Source organism: Mytilus edulis, chromosome 4 (genome assembly GCF_963676685.1).
Source record: "Mytilus edulis chromosome 4, xbMytEdul2.2, whole genome shotgun sequence".
NCBI classification, from domain to species: Eukaryota; Metazoa; Mollusca; class Bivalvia; order Mytilida; family Mytilidae; genus Mytilus; species Mytilus edulis.
This window is the reverse complement of record NC_092347.1, coordinates 84,891,204-84,911,465: the sequence shown is the minus strand read 5'-3', so window position 1 is coordinate 84,911,465 and position 20,262 is coordinate 84,891,204. Positions and strand designations below refer to the sequence as shown.

The window sequence follows — 20,262 nt, the reverse complement described above, 5'->3', positions numbered from 1 at the left end:
CATGAGAAAACTAAAAGATCTCAAAATCCAAAAGAAAGCATTGTCCATGCAAGTTTCGATCTTATTTCTGGCTTAAATGTTAAAAACATGTATGTATATATATATGGAAGTGTTTAACGACCTTGACTGGCTTTTCAGCCCTCGCACGGTCGGTCCATAAACATGTATGTAATGTTTGGAAGTGTGTGTTTTTGCAAAAGTCATGAGAGTAGTATCCTTTTGTTTTATGATGCAATTAATTTTATCATGTGATGTAAAATAATTCTGAATTACAGTAAATGATTTTAGAAGCAACTTGGCTACAATTTTTACCCCCAATATTAAAATCATACTTATGCATTTCTGTGTAATTTCTGGTTCCGCTATATCCATGCCCATCATCTGTGACCACTGGGCAGCTCGCATGTTTATCATCCAGATTAAATCTGATTCAAACTGACTCTTGACACAGCTGTCTAGTCCCTTCCACTTGTAATATCTAAATACACATTCTGTTGCTTCTTTGTATAGCCTGTAAGTAAACACAATAACTCATATAGTCTGTAAGTAAAAACATTAAATAAAATTAGCAGAAACTGTTTGTTCTTTGACATGTGTTGAAATAAATTGTGAACATCTCGGTAATAAGGTGGACATGTTAAGGGAGGGTTTGGTGCCAGTAAACATGTATAATCCACCACATTCTATACGTCCCTGTCCCAAATCAGGACTCTGTAATTCAGTGGTTGTCATTTATTGCTGTATTTCATACAAGATATCTTATTTGCCAATAATTGTGCCCAACATTTGAGCTATAAAATCAACTGAATTACAAATAAAGCACAGTAAATGATTGGATTAATTAAAGTACATTTAAACAAAAACATATATACATATTTTAACAAAGTAATATAATGATAAACATTGTCATTAAGAAAACATTATGTTATTTTTGAAGCCACTGTGACCTGGAGAAATAATGTTTCTTAATCAATATATTGACATAGGTCTATGGGAGACAACTCCTGATCCATTTTTTTAATATCATGTATTTTTTTCAAATTATATTGATATTTTCTAGAAGTACCTTTCCTTCTTCATATTTGTCTTTAACTTATTGTTTTGTACATATTAGGCTGCTAGTTTTCTTGTTTGAATTATTTTACATTTGTCATTTCAGCCAATTTATAACTTGCTTTGCGGTAAGGGTATTGCTCATTTAGAAGGTTATATAGTGACCTATAATCCTATATGTGTTGACTTCTACATTGTTTGTTCTCTGGTTGAAAGTTGTCTAGTTGGAAATCATATCACATCTTATTTTTATATGTTGTTCAAGAAGTTATTAAAAACTGCTTTCTGTATGGAACAGAATACAGTAAAAGTTCTTGCAATTGAAACAATTGAAATATGTGGTCTATTTGAAAGTGCATTTGTATATACATGAGTATAATAACAATATAATACTGGCAATATCACCTTAACACATTGACAGAACATTCAGGTACATACAAAACGGACAGCAACTAAACAAGAAAAGAAACAAAGGAAAGAATTCAAATTGTGGTCTTTATAATGCATACATATCTTTTATAATAGACCAATGATTACTGCAATGTGGAAAGGATACCATGACAAATTTACACTGGATCTTTTAGATACAACCTCTGAGCTTTATTCTTTATATAATACCATAGTTAAATTTTATTTAACTTACACACAGGTCAAATTGGCAGTATCCAACTTTGTGTCAAACCTAGCCTTCATGACATTGTAAAGGCAGTCATCAAAATCCTTGTACATTTCTGGATCATATAGAAAACTGGAACATCTATCTTGGTCACGATTATAGCCTGCAATTCAAAAATCATAGAGACAATTTTACACTCCTTTACAACTCATAAAATTATTCTATTACAGTTAAAGTAACTACTCTTATGGTTTAGACTATTTGAGGTTCGAATGGGGTTTACAGAATAGAGAATAGTGGGCAAAAAAACAAAGATGAATGGACAAAAATAAAGAATACAGAACAATGGGTAAATAAATAAAGAATAGTGAAATAAAGAAATGAAGGACTCTGAATACAGGTCCTTAATTCTTTAGTCAAATATTTCAAGATGATAATTATCTTAATTCTTATTCAAGAAAAAGGCAAATCAGGTAAACTAAATGACAACATTTTTCTTCAAATATTTCTGGAATTACTGATATGAAAAAATCACTTGCTTATCACAAATAAATTACATGCAATTTCAAAGTGATACTTTCAAATAAGATGCATTAATAGAAACTGAAAGAAAACAAATCTAAATTGGATCATTGGAACATTTGATCTACTAGCTTCTTAACAACTGAAAGTTCTGTATACATTTTAAAAATGCTTACTATAGCAGTCTGAAGGAGTAATATTGTTTGGTTTAACTCGATACATCTGGCTGGCATGCTGTTGTAATACACTTGTAATGTCACTGTATGTACATGCCCCAGCACTCTGTAGTAGTGGGTTCATTTTACTCATTCTATACACACATGCTGATGACTGCCAATAAAATCTGAAATAACAAGACATCATACTTTTTAAGTCAATAGTTCTGACAGAAATTAAATAACAAAAAATTTTTTCAGATAAAAATCATCTGAATTATTCTCAGATTATATGGTTAGCGTATTCAACTAGATTGTTAACTTATATCCATACCTTTTCATTTTCCAAATGTCCATACATGTGTTAATTTGGCTTATTTGGTTTATAAATGCCATTAATAAAAGAAAAAATCACAGAAGATTTTGCAGTCTTTCTCTGTAAGGAATGCATTTTCCCTATAACAAAATCTAGTTGGCTTATCAAAAAGCTTGTCAGTAATATTAGGAATATAATAATTAATTTAATTTTGATTTATGGTGGAATTCCATTTAAAGGATGAATAAAGTGCATAGTTATAAAATGTAGAAAATTCATTTACCTGCATTTTTCTGTCATTGAAGCACCTTGTTCAATATCTGTGGGTATGGCATCATAGTGACAATCAAAGTTCAATATATAGGACAATACATCAGGGTGAATACAAGGTCTGACTTGGGAAGTGATTGGCATCATAGTAGGTAAAACAACTGTATCAACTGAAGCTGAAAAAGAAAGTAAAAGGATGATTAACAAGGACACGTTGGACTTAAAATCTATAATAGGCATCATTGTAGGTAAAACAAAGATGAACTGTGAAATATCGTTCACTAATGATGACTCCATTATAAATATTGACTAAACAGGAAGTTAATGAGAGATGGATGTAGAATTCTTTCCATGGTACAGCATGATTACATAAAACTTGATACCTATTTTCAGGAAGCTCTGACTTGTAACTCGAGAGAAAACACAACAAATATTACATTTATTTGCCTTGTGAAAGAAAATGAAGGTATTTGGTAAACAATCAGTTGATGATCGGTCAATTTGGAAATGCATCACAAGGTATAGAGCATTTTCTCATAAAGCTTCCTACCAAGTTTTAGAAAGCTCTGATTTGAAGTCCCTGATGCTTGTTAGGAATAAGCATGACATCTTCGACATTCAATAATTTGTAAGGACAATCCATTATTCCATTCCTTTGACATTATTTATTTTTAAAGATGAGAATATTCGTTCATTCACCTATTTCATTTGAGACAAGGTCTCCTTACACAAATTTGCAATTTTTGGGAGAATATAATTATAAAATTTAATCCTCCTCATGAAATTGAAGTTAATTGATTAATTTTAATTAACTATCTCAATTTTAATTCAAAAAGCTGAATATTTGTCAATTATCTGGCCATGACGTTTTATAACTCACCATAGCAGGAGCTTGGATCGAAGCCTGTGACTGTCCCTACACCAGACACTATATCCTGGAAGTGTGTTGTCATGGTTTTAGTCACTTTCTCCACAGAACACTGCTGGGCATTAAAAACAACACATCCAATCGTTTGGAGAAAAATTCTGAAAACAAATCATAAATGCAAAAAAATACATCAGAATAACCATATTCTAAATTTCAATTATTTTGCTTTTTCTACCCATAAAAAAAAATAAACAATACAAAAACACTTGATTAAAGAATTTTAAGTACACAATTACAAAAACATATGGCCTAAATATTTAATAACAAACACAATTTGTTTAGGAACAATTGCTGGAGTTATCACTTCTTTGTTGACTTTACCACTTTGACTAACGCCCTAGTTTTCCATAAATAAACCTCGTAATGGGCTTTGAGTAATTTATGTTAATTTATACAATATTGCAATTAATGGTATGTAGCATACTACCAGTAGCACTGAGCACTTTCTTAAAGAGAGATTATGGGTCAACTAAGTACGTTTAAAGACTACTGACCTACACCTGTCCTGAGAATCTGGTACCTGTGTCAGTCGTCGCAGTGCTGCGTCACAACTGTTGTGTATTATTGTTTTAATATAGGAGTTTTTATCACACTCTGTTAGTACAACTAAAAAAGACAAAATATACAGTAAAACCTGCTGTGTTAAAAGACCATCAATTTAATATCCCTCTGTAGTACATTTTATATAAATTGAACCTGTATTTAAAGACCACCTGTCTTAAGAGACCACTTGTTTTGCTCTCCCTTGAATGGTCTCTTAAAACAGGTTTGACTGTATATAAATAATTGCTATTTGACTTAATATAAACAGTAAACAGTCATTGTGCAAAAAAAACAGAATGAGATTTATTACTTTTTTTACCATTTTAATTCCTTTTAAATAAATGTATCCAACATGAAGAAGAGTTAGGCCATGGGCCACTAAAATTCGGCCTCATTGATATTAAATCTATAATTCAATAGAGTGTCTATGTTAAAAGAATTAATTTGTAGGACATCTTCAAAGTCTTATAGGTTTTGTTTGTGGTGTTTGTGCTGCTCAGTGTTTACATTGTTGTGTTTTAGGTGCTGTTCTTGGTCTTTAGGTCGTCCTGTGGATTCATTATTATTCGTTGGATACCAATTTTCGTGGTTTTCGTTGCTACAAGTGAACCACAAATTCAAATGTTCAATGAATTACACATTTTTTATAGGCTTTGTATGCAGAGATTGACAAAACCACGAAATCAAATATCCACGAAAATGCTGGTTTTCCGAAATCCACGAAAATTGATACCCACGAAAATAAATGAATCCACAGTATTTCATTTTTTTGTCATGACACTGTCATTTGTTTTATGAGTTTTATTATCCCTTTGGTATCATCCTTCTCTCATTATAAGATTTAAATCATATTTCATTAAATTTTTTTTTTTTAAATTCTTGAAATCAATAACTAATAATCTTATAATTTGGTGATACCTAGTGCTGAAAAACTAATGATTTTTAAAGACTTAGCAAGTTACAGTAATTTGAGTTAGATATACCTGTGACTTCTTTAAAGGAGATTTCCTCTGTATTAATAGTTTGTACAAAGTCTAAATTATCTACTTCAGGATCTTTTTTCACAGCTTCAATTATCATTGCTGTCTCTTGTATCAGTTTTTCTGAGGTCCAATTACGAAGGTTTGGAGAATCTTTCTTTAGAATTATCAAAATGACAAACACTATAGAGCCTTGACTGAAATGAAATGAATATTTTTTATTAAATACAGCCTGAAAAATCATAACTTTATGGAATTTCTGCACAAGAAAGATTTGTTGCTGACATAGAAAATGCACTTAAGGTCCTTTTCTGATTAAAAAAGAAAAGTATTACAAAAAAAAAAAAACGGGCCACTAGTCCTGTGCGTGTTGTTGAGTAAGATTATAGATTGCAATGTTACATATTCTATTCCCTCTCCCAAAACAATTTTTAAAGTTTAACTTCAAACAAAACAATAGCACAAATAAGCATAAAAATCAAAATAGCTTTCCACCATTAATCTGGATATTTTGTTAACATTTCGTGCAAATTGTTCCAAGCTAATTTCATATCAAACACAAAGTTAACACAGCAGAAAAGTTGAATACCATTGAACAGCTGATATATTAGAATACTTAGTTAAAACAACAGTAACACATGATTTTTCATAATGCAACATCTAAAACTTTAATATCAGTACAGGAACCTGCAACCAGATTTTACATACCTGACCTCTAAAATAACAATGTCTTCAACTTCCACAGAACTGTTCTTGTAGTTATACAAAGCTAAGGTCTAAAACAATATATACAAAACAACCTAAATAAAGTTAAAATAATACACTCTTCTGATATTGCATCAAATGTTTTTGAATTATTTTTGCTCTAAAAATCTCAAGTTTCATCATTAGTTTTATCTTTTGTTTAACGATCCTTTTAATAGGACATTTTGTGTTATCTTCTTCACTGGAAAGTTTGTCATTACGCTGGCCTATATGATGTATTTTACCAGATAGAGAAGATCGCTTGTTTTCCTGCAATTCCTGTATTAAGTTCATCAAGTGTCTTTGTGACTGTCATTATGCAGGATAAACTAGAAATGATGTTTATTATTTAGATACTTAATCACAATTCCCTAATGACAGCAGTGTTGTTTATCAATGATAATAATTCAATTTGCTGAATAATTTGTGCAATACAGAATTATAATTTTTAATCCCTTGCTCAACATGGGAAGCAAGAGGCATTGCCTATAAACACACGAATGATGTTCACTTAAACTAAATTTTTGATGGAAATGCAACAAACTCAACAGTTGCATAGACCTTGCTGCATGTGACTTAACTTCCACTTGTACAAGTTTGGTTTCAACACCCAATATTTCTTTTAGATAGCCGTTGGAAGCAATTAAAAATAAATTGTCACTTGCAAGATGATTGATAAACACATGTATGGTTATATATAAATTTCTTATGAGTGACTAACCTGATTTCTGAACTTTTCTGTTAACTCTTTATATTCTGTGCTATTTTTATCCTCAAATTTTGAATCCCATGTTTTATTCACTTTCATATTAGCCTCAAATTCACCTGTAAAAATGAGAATTAGTTCAGTATATACATGTTTTCCATTTTGTCTAATGTATCATAAATTAAAAAAAAGTTTATAAACCATAGACCGACTTTTCATATATATTTTTTTCAGTGTGAAAATGCACCAAAACACCAAAAAATAGTTATTACCTTTATATACCATCCCCATGGAACACATCTTTATATACCATCCCCATGGAACACACCATTATATACCATCCCTATGGAACACACCTTTATATACCATCCCCATGGAACACACCTTTATATACCATCCCCATGGAACACACCTTTATATACCATCCCCATGGAACACACCTTTATATACCATCCCCATGTACCATCCCCATGGAACACATCATTTGTCCGCCGACCATGACAATATTTAATAACAGTAGGAAGACTAATTTTTCAAATAGGTGAATTTAATAAGTAGAAAGTTTTAATGTTTTGCAAAAAATAAAAACTTGCAGTGTAAATTTCAATATCATATTTGAATGTATTTCCATAAGACACAATTATCAATCTTCCATTTGTGTCCTTTGTTCAACCATCTCAAAGATAAATGCATGCATAAATTTCTGAATTAACAGTACCAAAAAAGACACCATGCCTATTAAATATTCTGCCATCAAATAAGTTAACTAGAATGAATAGCCAATGGAGGGCATAAAACCTTTTACCAACAAGGCACTGGATGTCTTATAACCCAATCAATAAGTTTTAAAAATATAAAACACCTTTGTAAATATTCTGTTATTCATGATGTTGACATATAGTCCATAAACAGTACAGGCTATTCACTCTTACAGCCATTTAATTTTTTCCTATTTGTGAATGTGCATGAAAACAGCTAGGAACTCATTTACTCCAAAAAAAAAAATAGAAATAATTATTTTATCTACTAACTGACCTTCAACAACCACTATTGTAGCTGTTGTTGTTTGTGGATCCATTGTTGTCATAGCTTCTTCCATTGTTGTCATTTCTTCTGCAGGAGATGTCATCACAATATGACCTTCAAAATATTCAAATAATACTATAACTTTTCTATTAATTGAAAATTCCTTAAAACTTTGTTAAATAGAAAAAGTTTTAATAAAGTGCAAGATCAATAGTTAATTGCATGAAAAAGGTTACTTGCAAAATTTGACAAACTTACAAATTCTGGCAAAGTTTGTTTATCAATGAACTTACTTGAAATGTATTTTTTTTACCTTCCTCCAATAAATATTTGACCTGTACTAAGTTTTTAATATAAATAGGTTTCTTTTTTTGCAATTCATAAAGATGGTCTCTATCTAAAATCATATGTTTTCATATAACAAATTCTCAAATTTAAATTAAACAAACACAGTTTAAGTTATATAAACACCTTCATTATTGTGTTGGCTAATCATATATTATGTGATGCTGGTTCTAGCTTTCACATTGTATGAAAACATGTTGCAGTTTCTTGCTTATGCCATGTACTAAGGAACAAGTATTATCTTTTATATAGGTGTATTTTTTTCATCTCAACTACATTTTTCCACGATCCTTCCTTTTATTAACCACCTGAATTATTTTTTAATAAATCAAGTGACGGAGGTAAAAAAAGAGTTCTTCATAAGCAGAATATTATATTTATATTAGCTGTAAACTTACAATCTTGAATACTTGGTTGATTAGAGACTCCTATAATCTGAGTCTGGTACATACTAATGAGCTGATAGATACTATCTATTGTACATATAGCTTTTAACACAGCTTTAAGTTGTTGTTCTATGCATACAACCAAATTACTCGCTTTCCTACAAAGAACATGGAAATAAGTTTTCAATAATTCTCAAGTAAATACAAAAGCAGAATATATTCTCAACAACCTCTGTTGACATAATACAAGAAACACCTATTTTTTTTGGCAAAAAATAAAAAAAAATATATGTATCTGCTAATCAACACAACAAACTTAAGTTCTTAAAATGCATTCTTGGAATCAATTATAATTTTTTCTAATGTCACTTTAAGAATACAAATAACTCACTTTTCAAAAACTTTAATTTTGGGAATATAAAAATATCAAATTCAAATGGATACACACAAAGTAGAACTTCAATGTAAACACTTACATGCATTTATCATCTTGACTGGCAGATATAAACTCCTTCAAGTCATTAGGACAATACATATTAACAATCAAATGGACTGCATCAGGATCACTACACAGGGACACTTTACTTCCAGGATCTATCCAATCCATATCAACTGTAAAACAAAGGGAGGTAATAAATATTAACAATCAAATGGACTGCATCAGGATCATTACACAATATAACTTTACTTCCAGGATCTATCCAATCCATATCAACTGTAAAACAAAGGGAGGTAATAAATATTAACAATCAAATGGACTGCATCAGGATCATTACACAATATAACTTTACTTCCAGGATCTATCCAATCCATATCAACTGTAAAAAAAAAAGGGAGGTAATAAATATTAACAATCAAATGGACTGCATCAGGATCATTACACAATATAACTTTACTTCCAGGATCTATCCAATCCATATCAACTGTAAAACAAAGGGAGGTAATAAATATTAACAATCAAATGGACTGCATCAGGATCATTATACAATATAACTTTACTTCCAGGATCTATCCAATCCATATCAACTGTAAAACAAAGGGAGGTAATAAATATTAACAATCAAATGGACTGCATCAGGATCATTACACAATATAACTTTACTTCCAGGATCTATCCAATCCATATCAACTGTAAAACAAAGGGAGGTAATACATAATTAGGTTGCCTTGTAGGAGGGGAGTAATGCCCTTTACCATCAGGCGTCAAACAGTCATTTTCAGCTACTGTTAGCATCAAACTGGTTAAAATTTTACCGTAATTCATCAAAATATCCTTATCCTGATTTGCCAGAGGTCTCAAAAAATTATCGATACCATTAAAAATTTATCATGATTTTACCGTTATTTGTCATAAAGGTACCCCCATTACAACCCTCTTGTAGTAAAGATATAAGGTAGGGAAAGTCATATAAAAATGAACATTTACTAACAGAAGTATAAAAAGTTCTTACAAAAGAAGTGAGCTCAAAACCAACATGATTCAAAAAGAAGGAGAAACAGTGAAAATAGAACAAAAGATACATAGATGACAAACAAAAATGTTTAAGTCCTAGAAAAAACAAGGCCAAAAGGTTAACAAAGTAAAGGTAAACAAATGTCTATAACAACACTATATGATAAAAAAAAAACTACACCTAGAAACATGAACCCCTGGACAGTGACCAAAAACTGGGGCTGGTCTTCGATACTCTGGAATGATTGACAGATCCTGCTCCACTGGTGGAGTCTGTGGTGTTGCATGGCATATGAAATTGTTCCCTTTGAATAAATTATTACGAACATTTGAATATTGTTGTTTTTTTTCAAATGTTTTTTCATGTTGAATCAACAAGTTGATCTTTTTTGTATCCAGTAGCTTGAAAAGTCTTTGCCCAATATTAATGCCTGAAAATTCATATATAAATGCTTGGATGCTTAATTTCCTGAATCTTACTTAGTATAAATGAAATATAAAGAAAATCAAATTAATATTTTCACATTCCATTCATGAACTAAGGTATCTTTATAGAAGACTTATTATAAATAAGGGTTACTCCATAATAACCCTTGCAGTACACAACAGAAATCATCAGTAAATGAATACCTACCATTACATGTATTAGGTTCTGGTTTCTTTATATCTTCTAGCCACGTTGTATAGTTAGTACTGAGTGTATTCATGTACTGGGTCATGTTACATTTATCTGTACCAACATGGTAGTAATAACACTTCAAAGCATCAGAAAAGTCACTAAAATAAAATAAAACTTAGTTAAAATTAGTGCTATTTGTGATCCCTGTTACATATAAATCTTACTATGAGGTCTTTGTTCCTGAGGATTTATGTCTATTTAAAGTTAAATTTTGACCAACTTTTGAATAAATAAAAATTACCTTTAACTTGTAAATGATCTGAAAAATTTGATTTGAGATTCACATATCTTACCTACAACTTCCCAATGATTTGAGAGAGTTGATTTGAGATTCACATATCTTACCTACAACTTCCTAACGATCTGAGGCAGTTGATTTGAGATTCACATATATCTTACCTACAACTTCCTAATGATCTGAGGGAGTTGATTTAAAATTCACATATCTTACCTACAACTTCCTAATGATCTGAGGGAGTTGATTTGAGATTCACATATATATATTACCTACAACTTCCTAATGATCTGAGGGAGTTGATTTGAGATTCACATATATCTTACCTACAACTTCCTAACGATCTGCGGAAGTTGATTTGAGATTCACATATCTTACCTACAACTTCCTAATGATCTGAGGGAGTTGATTTGAGATTCACATATATCTTACCTACAACTTCCTAATGATCTGAGGGAGTTGATTTGACAACTTCCTAATGATCTGAGGGAGTTGATTTGAGATTCACATATCTTACCTACAACTTCCTAATGATCTGAGGGAGTTGATTTGAGATTCACATATATCTTACCTACAACTTCCTAACCATCTGAGGAAGTTGATTTGACAACTTCCTAATGATCTGAGGGAGTTGATTTGAGATTCACATATCTTACCTACAACTTCCTAATGATCTGAGGGAGTTGATTTGAGATTCATATATCTTACCTACAACTTCCTAACGATCTGAGGAAGTTGATTTGAGTTTAACATATCTTACCTACAACTTCCTAATGATCTGAGGGAGTTGATTTGAGATTCACATATCACTGGTATATAGTATGTAATGGCTTCTATTTCTGTACATGATGATGTTGGTAAACCTAAAAAATAAAAATAAACTTAAAAATCAGATAAATTGGAAATAAATTCTTCCTGACTGACAATTTTTGTTTGAAAAACTTCCCTCACCTCTAGTGTTTTTCATTGGCAACTTTCAGCAGTTGAAAAAATATATTTCATATTGTTCAATTTTGGGTTTTATTTTATTATTTGAATGGTTTTGAACAAAATTATCATTAAATTAGTATTTTTTTATATGCTCATACCTTTCATATTTTAATTTAAAAAAAAAAAGTTATCTGCTCTCTGTTCAGTTGTTGTCTCTTTGACATATTCCCCAATTTTATTCAAAAATCTTTTTGAGACTGTGTTGCAAGACACTAAATTGTGTCATTTTGTGAGACTTAATTTCTTTTCAAGGTCATGCTGATTTGCTAAGTCAACCCTTTCTGACTAATTTTACAATTCATTCTTATGTTGGGAAGGTTCAACATGTAAAACATGTTTAACCCCACCAAATTCTTTATACGCCTTTCCCAAGTCAGAAGTGCAATTCACTGGTTGTAAATTGTTTTTAGCATAAATCAGGCAGTTGGTTGTCTCTTTTGAATTATTCCTATTTTGTAATGCTTGAGCCTTATACTATATGATATTGGTTTTGAACATTGCCTTAGGCTGTGTGTATTGACCTACAGTTGTCTTATTGGCAACTATACCACATCTCCTTCTGACATACATTTTACATATGACCAAACTCAGTCATTTACATCTTGTTTTCAAAATACAAAGTTAAACATGACTAACTACCAACCTTGTTCATTGTGATGAAAAGCTGATTTTGATATACTTCAATTAGACAGCAACCCAAGAAAATTTGTGAATAATTTTAACAGATTATCAAGTTTGCCAACAACATAAAACTCCATAAATGAAAGACTACTAATACTAACAAGAGTGCACACACTGAAATGTCTCGCCTTCTTTACTAATCATTGATATTATGTTGATAGTCCTAAGTATAAAGCTTTATTACAACTGTCACATAAACTTAACATTAACCAAGAAAGCTAAACAAGACCAATGAACCATGACAGGCAGACATGTACAGCTAACAAAGCTTCCATACAACAAATATAGTTGATCTACTACTTATAGTTTAAGAAAATTAGACCAAGACACAAAAACTTAACACTGTGCAATGAACCGTGCAATTGAGGTCATGGTCAAATAAAACCTGCGGGACTAACATATAGATCATAATATATTTCCATACACCAAATATAGTTGACCTTTGGCAAATAATATTAGATAAAAAGACCAAAACTTAAAAACTTAACTTTGACCACTGAACCATGAAAATGAGGTCAAGGTCAGATGACATCTGCCCGCTAGACATGTACACCTTACAATCATTCCATACAACAAATATAGTAGACCTATTGCATAAAGTATTAGAAAAACAGACCAAAACACAAAAACTTAACTATAACCACTGAACCATAAAAATGAGGTCAAGGTCAGATGACACCTGCCAGTTGGACATGTACACCTTCCAGTCCTTCCATACACCAAATATACTAGCCTTATTGGTTATAGTATCTGAGATATGGACTTGACCACCAAAACTCAACCTTGTTCACTGATCCATGAAATGAGGTCGAGGTCAAGTGAAAACTGTCTGACGGGCATGAGGACCTTGCAAGGTACGCACATACCAAATATAGTTATCCTATTACTTATAATAAGAGAGAATTAAACATTACAAAAATTCTGAACTTTTTTTTCAAGTGGTCACTGAACCATGAAAATGAGGTCAAGGACATTGGACATGTGACTGACAGAAACTTCGTAACATGAGGCATCTATATACATAGTATGAAGCATCCAGGTCTAAACCTTTTAAGAAGTTAGCTAACACCGCCGCCGTAGCCGCCGCCGCCGCCGCCGGATCACTATCCCTATGTCGAGCTTTCTGCAACAAAAGTTGCAGGCTCGACAAAAAACCACGAATGACAGTCTTTAATCAGGTTCATACCTTCAGACAGGCACATGAACATGTAGCAAGCTTAAACTATACCTTTTCAATCTTGTTATTGATAAACAAACTTACATGACATAGGATCAACATTGAGCATGTTACCAATACTCTCCCTGTTATCGACAATGATGTTATGTCTTTGTTCCTCTGTACATGTCCTACCACTGTAATCTGTTTTTATCTTATTTATGATACAGGATAAAATAGTTCCCATAAGTATGCTGTAAGAAATATTTACATACTGTTAATTCTGAAATTATTGCAACTTTATGCTAAAAATGCAACAGTATCAGGTTCACAATTAAAATAAACACACAGTCAAGATTTCAATTGTGATTTTCCTTCACAAGATTTTTGCAATTGCATTAATTTTAAAATGTTGACAGTTTATGAATGTTTTACTATAAATATCACATTAATTTAACATCATCAATTTCCTATGGAAATAAGGCAAGGTCAGGTGAACCATGCCAAGCAGACATGTATTTCTTTCAATCGTTACATACAACCAAATAAAGTGGTTCTTTTGCTTATAGTACATGAGAAACAGACCAAACCACAAAATCTAAACATTTACCAATAAACCATGAAAATGAGGTCAAGGTCAGTTGAACCCTATCAGACGTACATGCACACAATCGTTCCATACATTAAATATAGTTAACCTAATGCTCGTAGTATCTGGGATATATCATGTGACGTCCTAAAAAACAAGACTCTATTTCTTAAAATAAATAAAAGTAAGCATAGATTTATGTCAAATTGTTTTAAATATTTGCAGAAATAAAGCAAATTATCTGTAATTTGATTTATAAGGATGTGAATTTAAGAATGGATTCAATATGGGTACCCCTCATTACAGAATCTGGATGGTTTGGAGGTCTGTTGATTCAGTATACATTCAAAATTTAATTGATGGAACCATATAGTGAATCATGATACATCTACAAAATAAACACATAATGGTAACTTTTGTGTGGATCAAAAACAAATGTAGGTGAAAAAACTGTCAAAATAGGTGCAATTTGGGTACCCACATGTTACATTAATTGAACAAACCTGCATTTTTCTTCAGAAGTGATACCATTTCTAGCTAAATCTCCTGACGAGGCAGCCACACATGCCAAGGAAGGGGACAGAAGTAAACTAGAGTTAGTACATGGATTACCAACTGCAAAAACAAATTTAAATAGTAAGATCAAGTCTGGTTAAACCTTGACAAAAATCAGGATTCTTATCTGCATTTTGTTATAAAACAAAATGCATTTTTATAAAAAAAAATATCTGTTTCAGCTTTTCAAAAAGTATGTAATTTATTTCTTAAATATATGAAACTGACTTTTAAAAGAAAACAAGAAACAAAACCAAGATGTACTCACCACCTGTGACACTAAGTTTGGTGATGCCACTATGACCTTGACCTCCAGAACTGGAAGCAAAACACACATAAGATCCTTCATCACTTGGCAGGGCATTTAAAATTGTCAAGGATGGATTGCTGGTACTACTACCACTGTATTTGGTGATATTTGTTTGAGAATTGATTGTTTCTATATCACCAAGTACTTGTCTCTGCCAGAACACATTGGTAACAGCTAAGGTAGAGGTCACACTACATTCCAAGGTCACACTGCCACTAGCAACACTGTAGGATACTTTGGATAACGAAACAGATGGTACATCTACATAATACAAGAAAAATCAGCAATTAAGGTAGCACAATACAAAGATTTTTTTACTTCCAATCACTAACCTTTGAAATGCTGTAACTTTCTTATGAATGAATAGAAAATGACAAAAGAGGTATATATAGATAGATAAAAGATAAATCTTTTAAATGCATGCAATATTTTTATTATGCAATCATTATGTAATCAATTATTATGTAATTAGTGGCAAAATGTGGGTAAGTTCACTTGAATGAATTTAGCTCTATCATCTCTTTAACTATACAGAAAATTTTAACGAAATCTTAATCAACACATCATGGGCTTCAAAAGGGTGTCTCAAATTGTCTCTATGGTATTCCATTCTCTCATAAATCTCTAATTAGTGTAAACATCCTAACCACATAAAAGAAGATAATGTTTAATTAGGTGTAAAATTTGTTCTATACATTCTATCTGAAATCTGAGACACCTTTTTGTAGATAATGGCCATAAGAACAACATATAATAAAATCAACCCTCTAGGGATACCTATGAAGAAGCTAATTTCATTTGAAAGTGGAAATTTGGTGAAAAATATTTTAGACACAGTTAACATTATAATTGGTTACATAATTGTTGCATAATACTAACATTACATTAATTTGAAAGAGTAATCTGTTAGCTATCCAAAACTATCACTTTTATTAATTTTCAAGCGTTATTAAGAAAGTTACAGGATTTTAAAACTTGGGAGTTGGAGTTATAAAATCTTTGTATTGTGCTACCTTAATTGTTTTGTAGAATCCAGTTTGTGAACAAAAGTTAGTTCCTACTCAAAGAATGTCCTATCATTTCAATTTAAATCAATATTTTTCTAAAAATAAATTACCAAAAACCATTAATGAGCGAGTTTTTTAAAAATAAATAGCATGAGATGTAGATATAATTATTTGTTTATTTGGCCATATTACTATTAAGGCTCGCCCTTTTCTGATGAGGTGAATACACAAAAAATGTATATTTAACATGATCATGATCAATCTATGAATATGAAATTGAAAGTTTATATTGAATACAAGTAATACTTTAGAAGTTGTCATTATATGAAGTTTCAACGTATATAAACTTTAAATTCAGAATAAAAATTATTAAAACATATATAGTGCTCCCATGAGATAAAAATCTTATTAATCTAGAAATTAAACATAAAAAGAAGTTGAAGTTAAATACATTTAAACTTAGTCTGCATACCATTTTTAGTAATAAGAATCTAAATAAATTAGTTTTTTAAGGTAAATATAAAGTATAAAATTGACAAACAAAAACTTGTTAGACTTTTAACATATACAGTAATTAAGGGTGAGAAGGTATGTTTAATTATCAAAGATATCAAGTGGAACCTCAAACACTGTAAATTCAGAAATTTTTACATGCATTCATTACTGTCATTTTTATAGAATGGACAAAATGTGAAAATTATTATTGTCATTCCACGGAAAAAACAACTGCAAACAGAAGAATGTATCAAATATTAGAATACAGTTAGTTCTTATTATTCAATACTTACCAAGTCAAATGTTTTGCATTAATAAAGACTTCTCAATAATTTCTGAATTGTACAGTATACAGTGTATCATATGAATTAAAACCAGTGCACAGAGAGAGAGAAGACGATGTTAAGGTGGCAAACAAACAAAAAATGTGATGAGTTAGGGAGGAAAACACCCTTACCTGATGGTGGCATTGTTGTTGCCTCAATTTGGGATGTTGTTTGTTCAGGGGTAACAACAGATTGTGTTGTTGTCTTGTCTTGGGTAATAACTTGTTCTGCAGTTGTATGATCTTGGGTAACAACAGACTGTGTTGTTGTTTTTTCTTGAGTAAGAACAACTTCAGTGGTTGTCTCTTCAGGAGAAATTACTCCTGTTGTTTGTTCTTGGGTAACAACAGATTGTGTTGTTGTTTTAGCTTCAGTAACAACTGATTGTGTACTTTGTTGTTGAGTAACTTGTTTTGTTGATTCAGCTTCAGTAATAGCTAATTTAGTAGTACCTGTAGTTGGTGCATTAGTTGTTGTCATTGGTGGCTGAGCATCTTCTGTTGTTAAAACTTCTTCAGTTGTTGCCTTTGTAGTGGTAGTAGTTGGAGCTTTGCTTGTTGTCGTTGGTGGCTGAGCATCTTCTGTTGTCACAACCAATGTAGGTGTTGCTTTGCTAGTGGTAGTAGTTTGAGTTTTGGTTGTTGTTGTTGGTGGTTGAGCATCTTCTGTTGTTAAAACTTTTTCAGTTGTTGCCTCAGTAGTGGTAGTAGTTGGAGCTTTGCTTGTTGCTGTTGTTGGCTGTGCATCTTCTGTTGTAAAAACTTCTGCAGTTGTTGACTTGGTAGTTGTTGTTGGCTGTGCACCTTCTGTTGTCTTAACCAATGTAGTTGTTGCCTTGGTAGTGGAAGTGGTTGGAGCCTTTGTTGTTGTTGTTGTTGTTGTTGTAGTGGTTGTTGTTGTTTGTGACACTATAAACAGAAGATAATTTTATTATGTACATCTCAATTTGTTTTTTAAAAATCTTTAAATCTGAATGGCACTTTTGATAAAAATCAAAAATAATCTCACCAATAGCTTGGCTAGATTAACTTAAAAATATGTCATTTACTATTTAAAAAACTAAAAGGGCTGGACACCAGTTAATCTAATAGTCTTTTATTCAAAAGCAATACAGCTAATAGAATTTACATATACAAATATAAAGCAACATTACTACATACTCTCCTGTTATAAGTAAAAAAAAATAATAAAAATTCTTGTTTAAGGAGTGTGAAGTTCCCAGTTTTTACATTTACTGTAAATACTTTACTGATTTATTCTTACCAATGACTGCTGTCACAGTTACTTGTTCTACAGCCTGGATCAAATCAGAAGAAGATGCTGAGTCATCCTTAATTTGCTGTACACTTTGTTCTGTAGCTTGCTTTACAGTGGTAACTGTCTGTACTGTATTTGGGTTCAATGTTATGATATAGTCTGCTACTATACTTCCTTGGCTGAAATACAAGTATACTGGTCAGTTAATTTTATTATGGCAAGAGCTTAGGTCTCAGATAAAGAAAATGATGTCCTCCCCCTTAGGTGAAAGAACTACATTACACAGACCATACAGTTTACAGGAATTGGGGAACATCTGTTCATTGCATGTCTTATAGGCAAAGCTGCCCACACTCTAAACACCACTACCACTGCTTTTAAAATAGCATTCAAACGTTATTTTTTCTTTTTACAGTAGTTGTTAATCGCACATTCAAGTCCTCCCCTCATATAAAATATCAATGATCAATATCCCCTCTTTTAACTTTCAATCTCCTATCCTCTTCGCTCCTGGTGGAGCATAAGGTCACTTTAACTTTCAATGCAATTACTGAATTAAATATATCAATCTATTCTATAAGTCCAGTAATATGCCTTGCAATAGGAACATCTGATTATACTTCACTTTTTGCAGGCTATATATTTGTTCATAGATTTGTTTGGATTGTAATTTGTACAACAGGTATTTGTATTAACCTAGTCTTGGATTTTTTTTATCCCTGAACACTTTTTTTTACTGGTAATAATACTTTTTTTTTAAGTAAACTGACATTGACTGTACTTTTTCAGTGTAGCAAAGGGACATTGCTTTTATTGCTGTTCTCTATTTGAAGTAGTTTTTAGCCCTTTATGTTTGTACTCACCTTAATCCTGTTACTGTTACTCCTTGAAAGTCATTCTTTAAAGCAGATCCTCGATACATAGATGATAGCTACAAAATAAAGAATGCTGTTTTCAAGACTAATTCAAATCTAAACAAGAAATGTGTTTGTAGGACACCATGCACCACTCATGATTGGTTAAAACCTAATTTATATATTTTATTATCATAATTTACATTAACTTCTTTGCTCTAAATCTGTTGGATGTAAACAGATTGATATGTTGGTCTAAAGAATATGATTTGTGTATAAGTTGGCTTTAAACTAGCTTTCAGTAACTGAGTGTTTTTATGGGTACTTTGTCTTTTGTCTCTATGTTAGTTGTGTTTATGCCTCATGCTGGTCATTCCCAACAGAACTTTATAATTTGTTATGTTGTGCTGTTATACCACTATCCCTGATTAGGAAAGGGTTAAGCTCTTTCAGACATGTTTAATCCTGCAACATTCTATATTTGCCTTTTCGAAGTCAGGAGTCTGTAATTCAGTCACTGAGTGAAAGTCGTTAGTTTCCGTTTGTCAAAATTGTTTTCATTTTAGGTTTTTAGCATAAATCCGGCTGTTTATATTTTGGTTTGAATTGCAGACTTGACAAAATTTAAGTAACCATGTGAATCAGAATTACAAATTGAGTTGTTGTTGCTTGATCAATGTCATAATCAAGATTTGAACAATAAAATAAGAATGGAAAAAAGTAAAGAGAATATATGTACTAGTAACTGTTGTAAATATCTGAATGAACTATCATTTTCATTTTTAGATATCAATTCATCAGTTAAGTTACTGCATGTAGTCCTTGGTTTTTGAGTTTACAGTTGAACTTACCTGTCCTTCTAATTTTGCTTTCATGTCTTTATATTGTTGACTATTTTGATTTGCATATGCAGCATCATATGGTTTATTGATTTTCATAGACGTCTGAAACTTTCCTACATTAGATGTAATGAAATAAACAATCAAAACATGTTATATATCTAAGAAAATATGCTTGTTCTAGAAGATGTAGGGACAATTAAAATAATTTAGCCCCACTTTTATTGCATCTTAAAAAATTATTAC

General features: G+C 31.4%; 1 protein-coding gene across 1 annotated transcript in view; it reads right to left on the bottom strand.

Annotated features, from left to right (window-relative positions):
• Window positions 1-20,262, bottom strand: part of LOC139520825 (uncharacterized) — a 175,480-nt gene that overhangs the window by 117,914 nt on the left and 37,304 nt on the right. The window contains exons 5-25 of the mRNA XM_071313797.1: window positions 20,029-20,132; window positions 19,187-19,254; window positions 18,330-18,502; window positions 17,198-17,974; window positions 15,197-15,499; window positions 14,877-14,988; window positions 13,890-14,038; window positions 11,718-11,820; window positions 10,678-10,820; window positions 9,067-9,202; window positions 8,603-8,748; window positions 7,869-7,973; window positions 6,849-6,952; window positions 6,092-6,159; window positions 5,387-5,580; window positions 4,355-4,466; window positions 3,813-3,958; window positions 2,946-3,108; window positions 2,368-2,534; window positions 1,697-1,832; window positions 333-511 (exon numbers count right to left, since the gene is read on the bottom strand). Coding sequence (XP_071169898.1) covers window positions 333-511; window positions 1,697-1,832; window positions 2,368-2,534; window positions 2,946-3,108; window positions 3,813-3,958; window positions 4,355-4,466; window positions 5,387-5,580; window positions 6,092-6,159; window positions 6,849-6,952; window positions 7,869-7,973; window positions 8,603-8,748; window positions 9,067-9,202; window positions 10,678-10,820; window positions 11,718-11,820; window positions 13,890-14,038; window positions 14,877-14,988; window positions 15,197-15,499; window positions 17,198-17,974; window positions 18,330-18,502; window positions 19,187-19,254; window positions 20,029-20,132 — 3,588 coding nt within the window. The remainder of the gene's footprint in view (window positions 1-332; window positions 512-1,696; window positions 1,833-2,367; window positions 2,535-2,945; window positions 3,109-3,812; window positions 3,959-4,354; window positions 4,467-5,386; window positions 5,581-6,091; window positions 6,160-6,848; window positions 6,953-7,868; window positions 7,974-8,602; window positions 8,749-9,066; window positions 9,203-10,677; window positions 10,821-11,717; window positions 11,821-13,889; window positions 14,039-14,876; window positions 14,989-15,196; window positions 15,500-17,197; window positions 17,975-18,329; window positions 18,503-19,186; window positions 19,255-20,028; window positions 20,133-20,262) is intronic.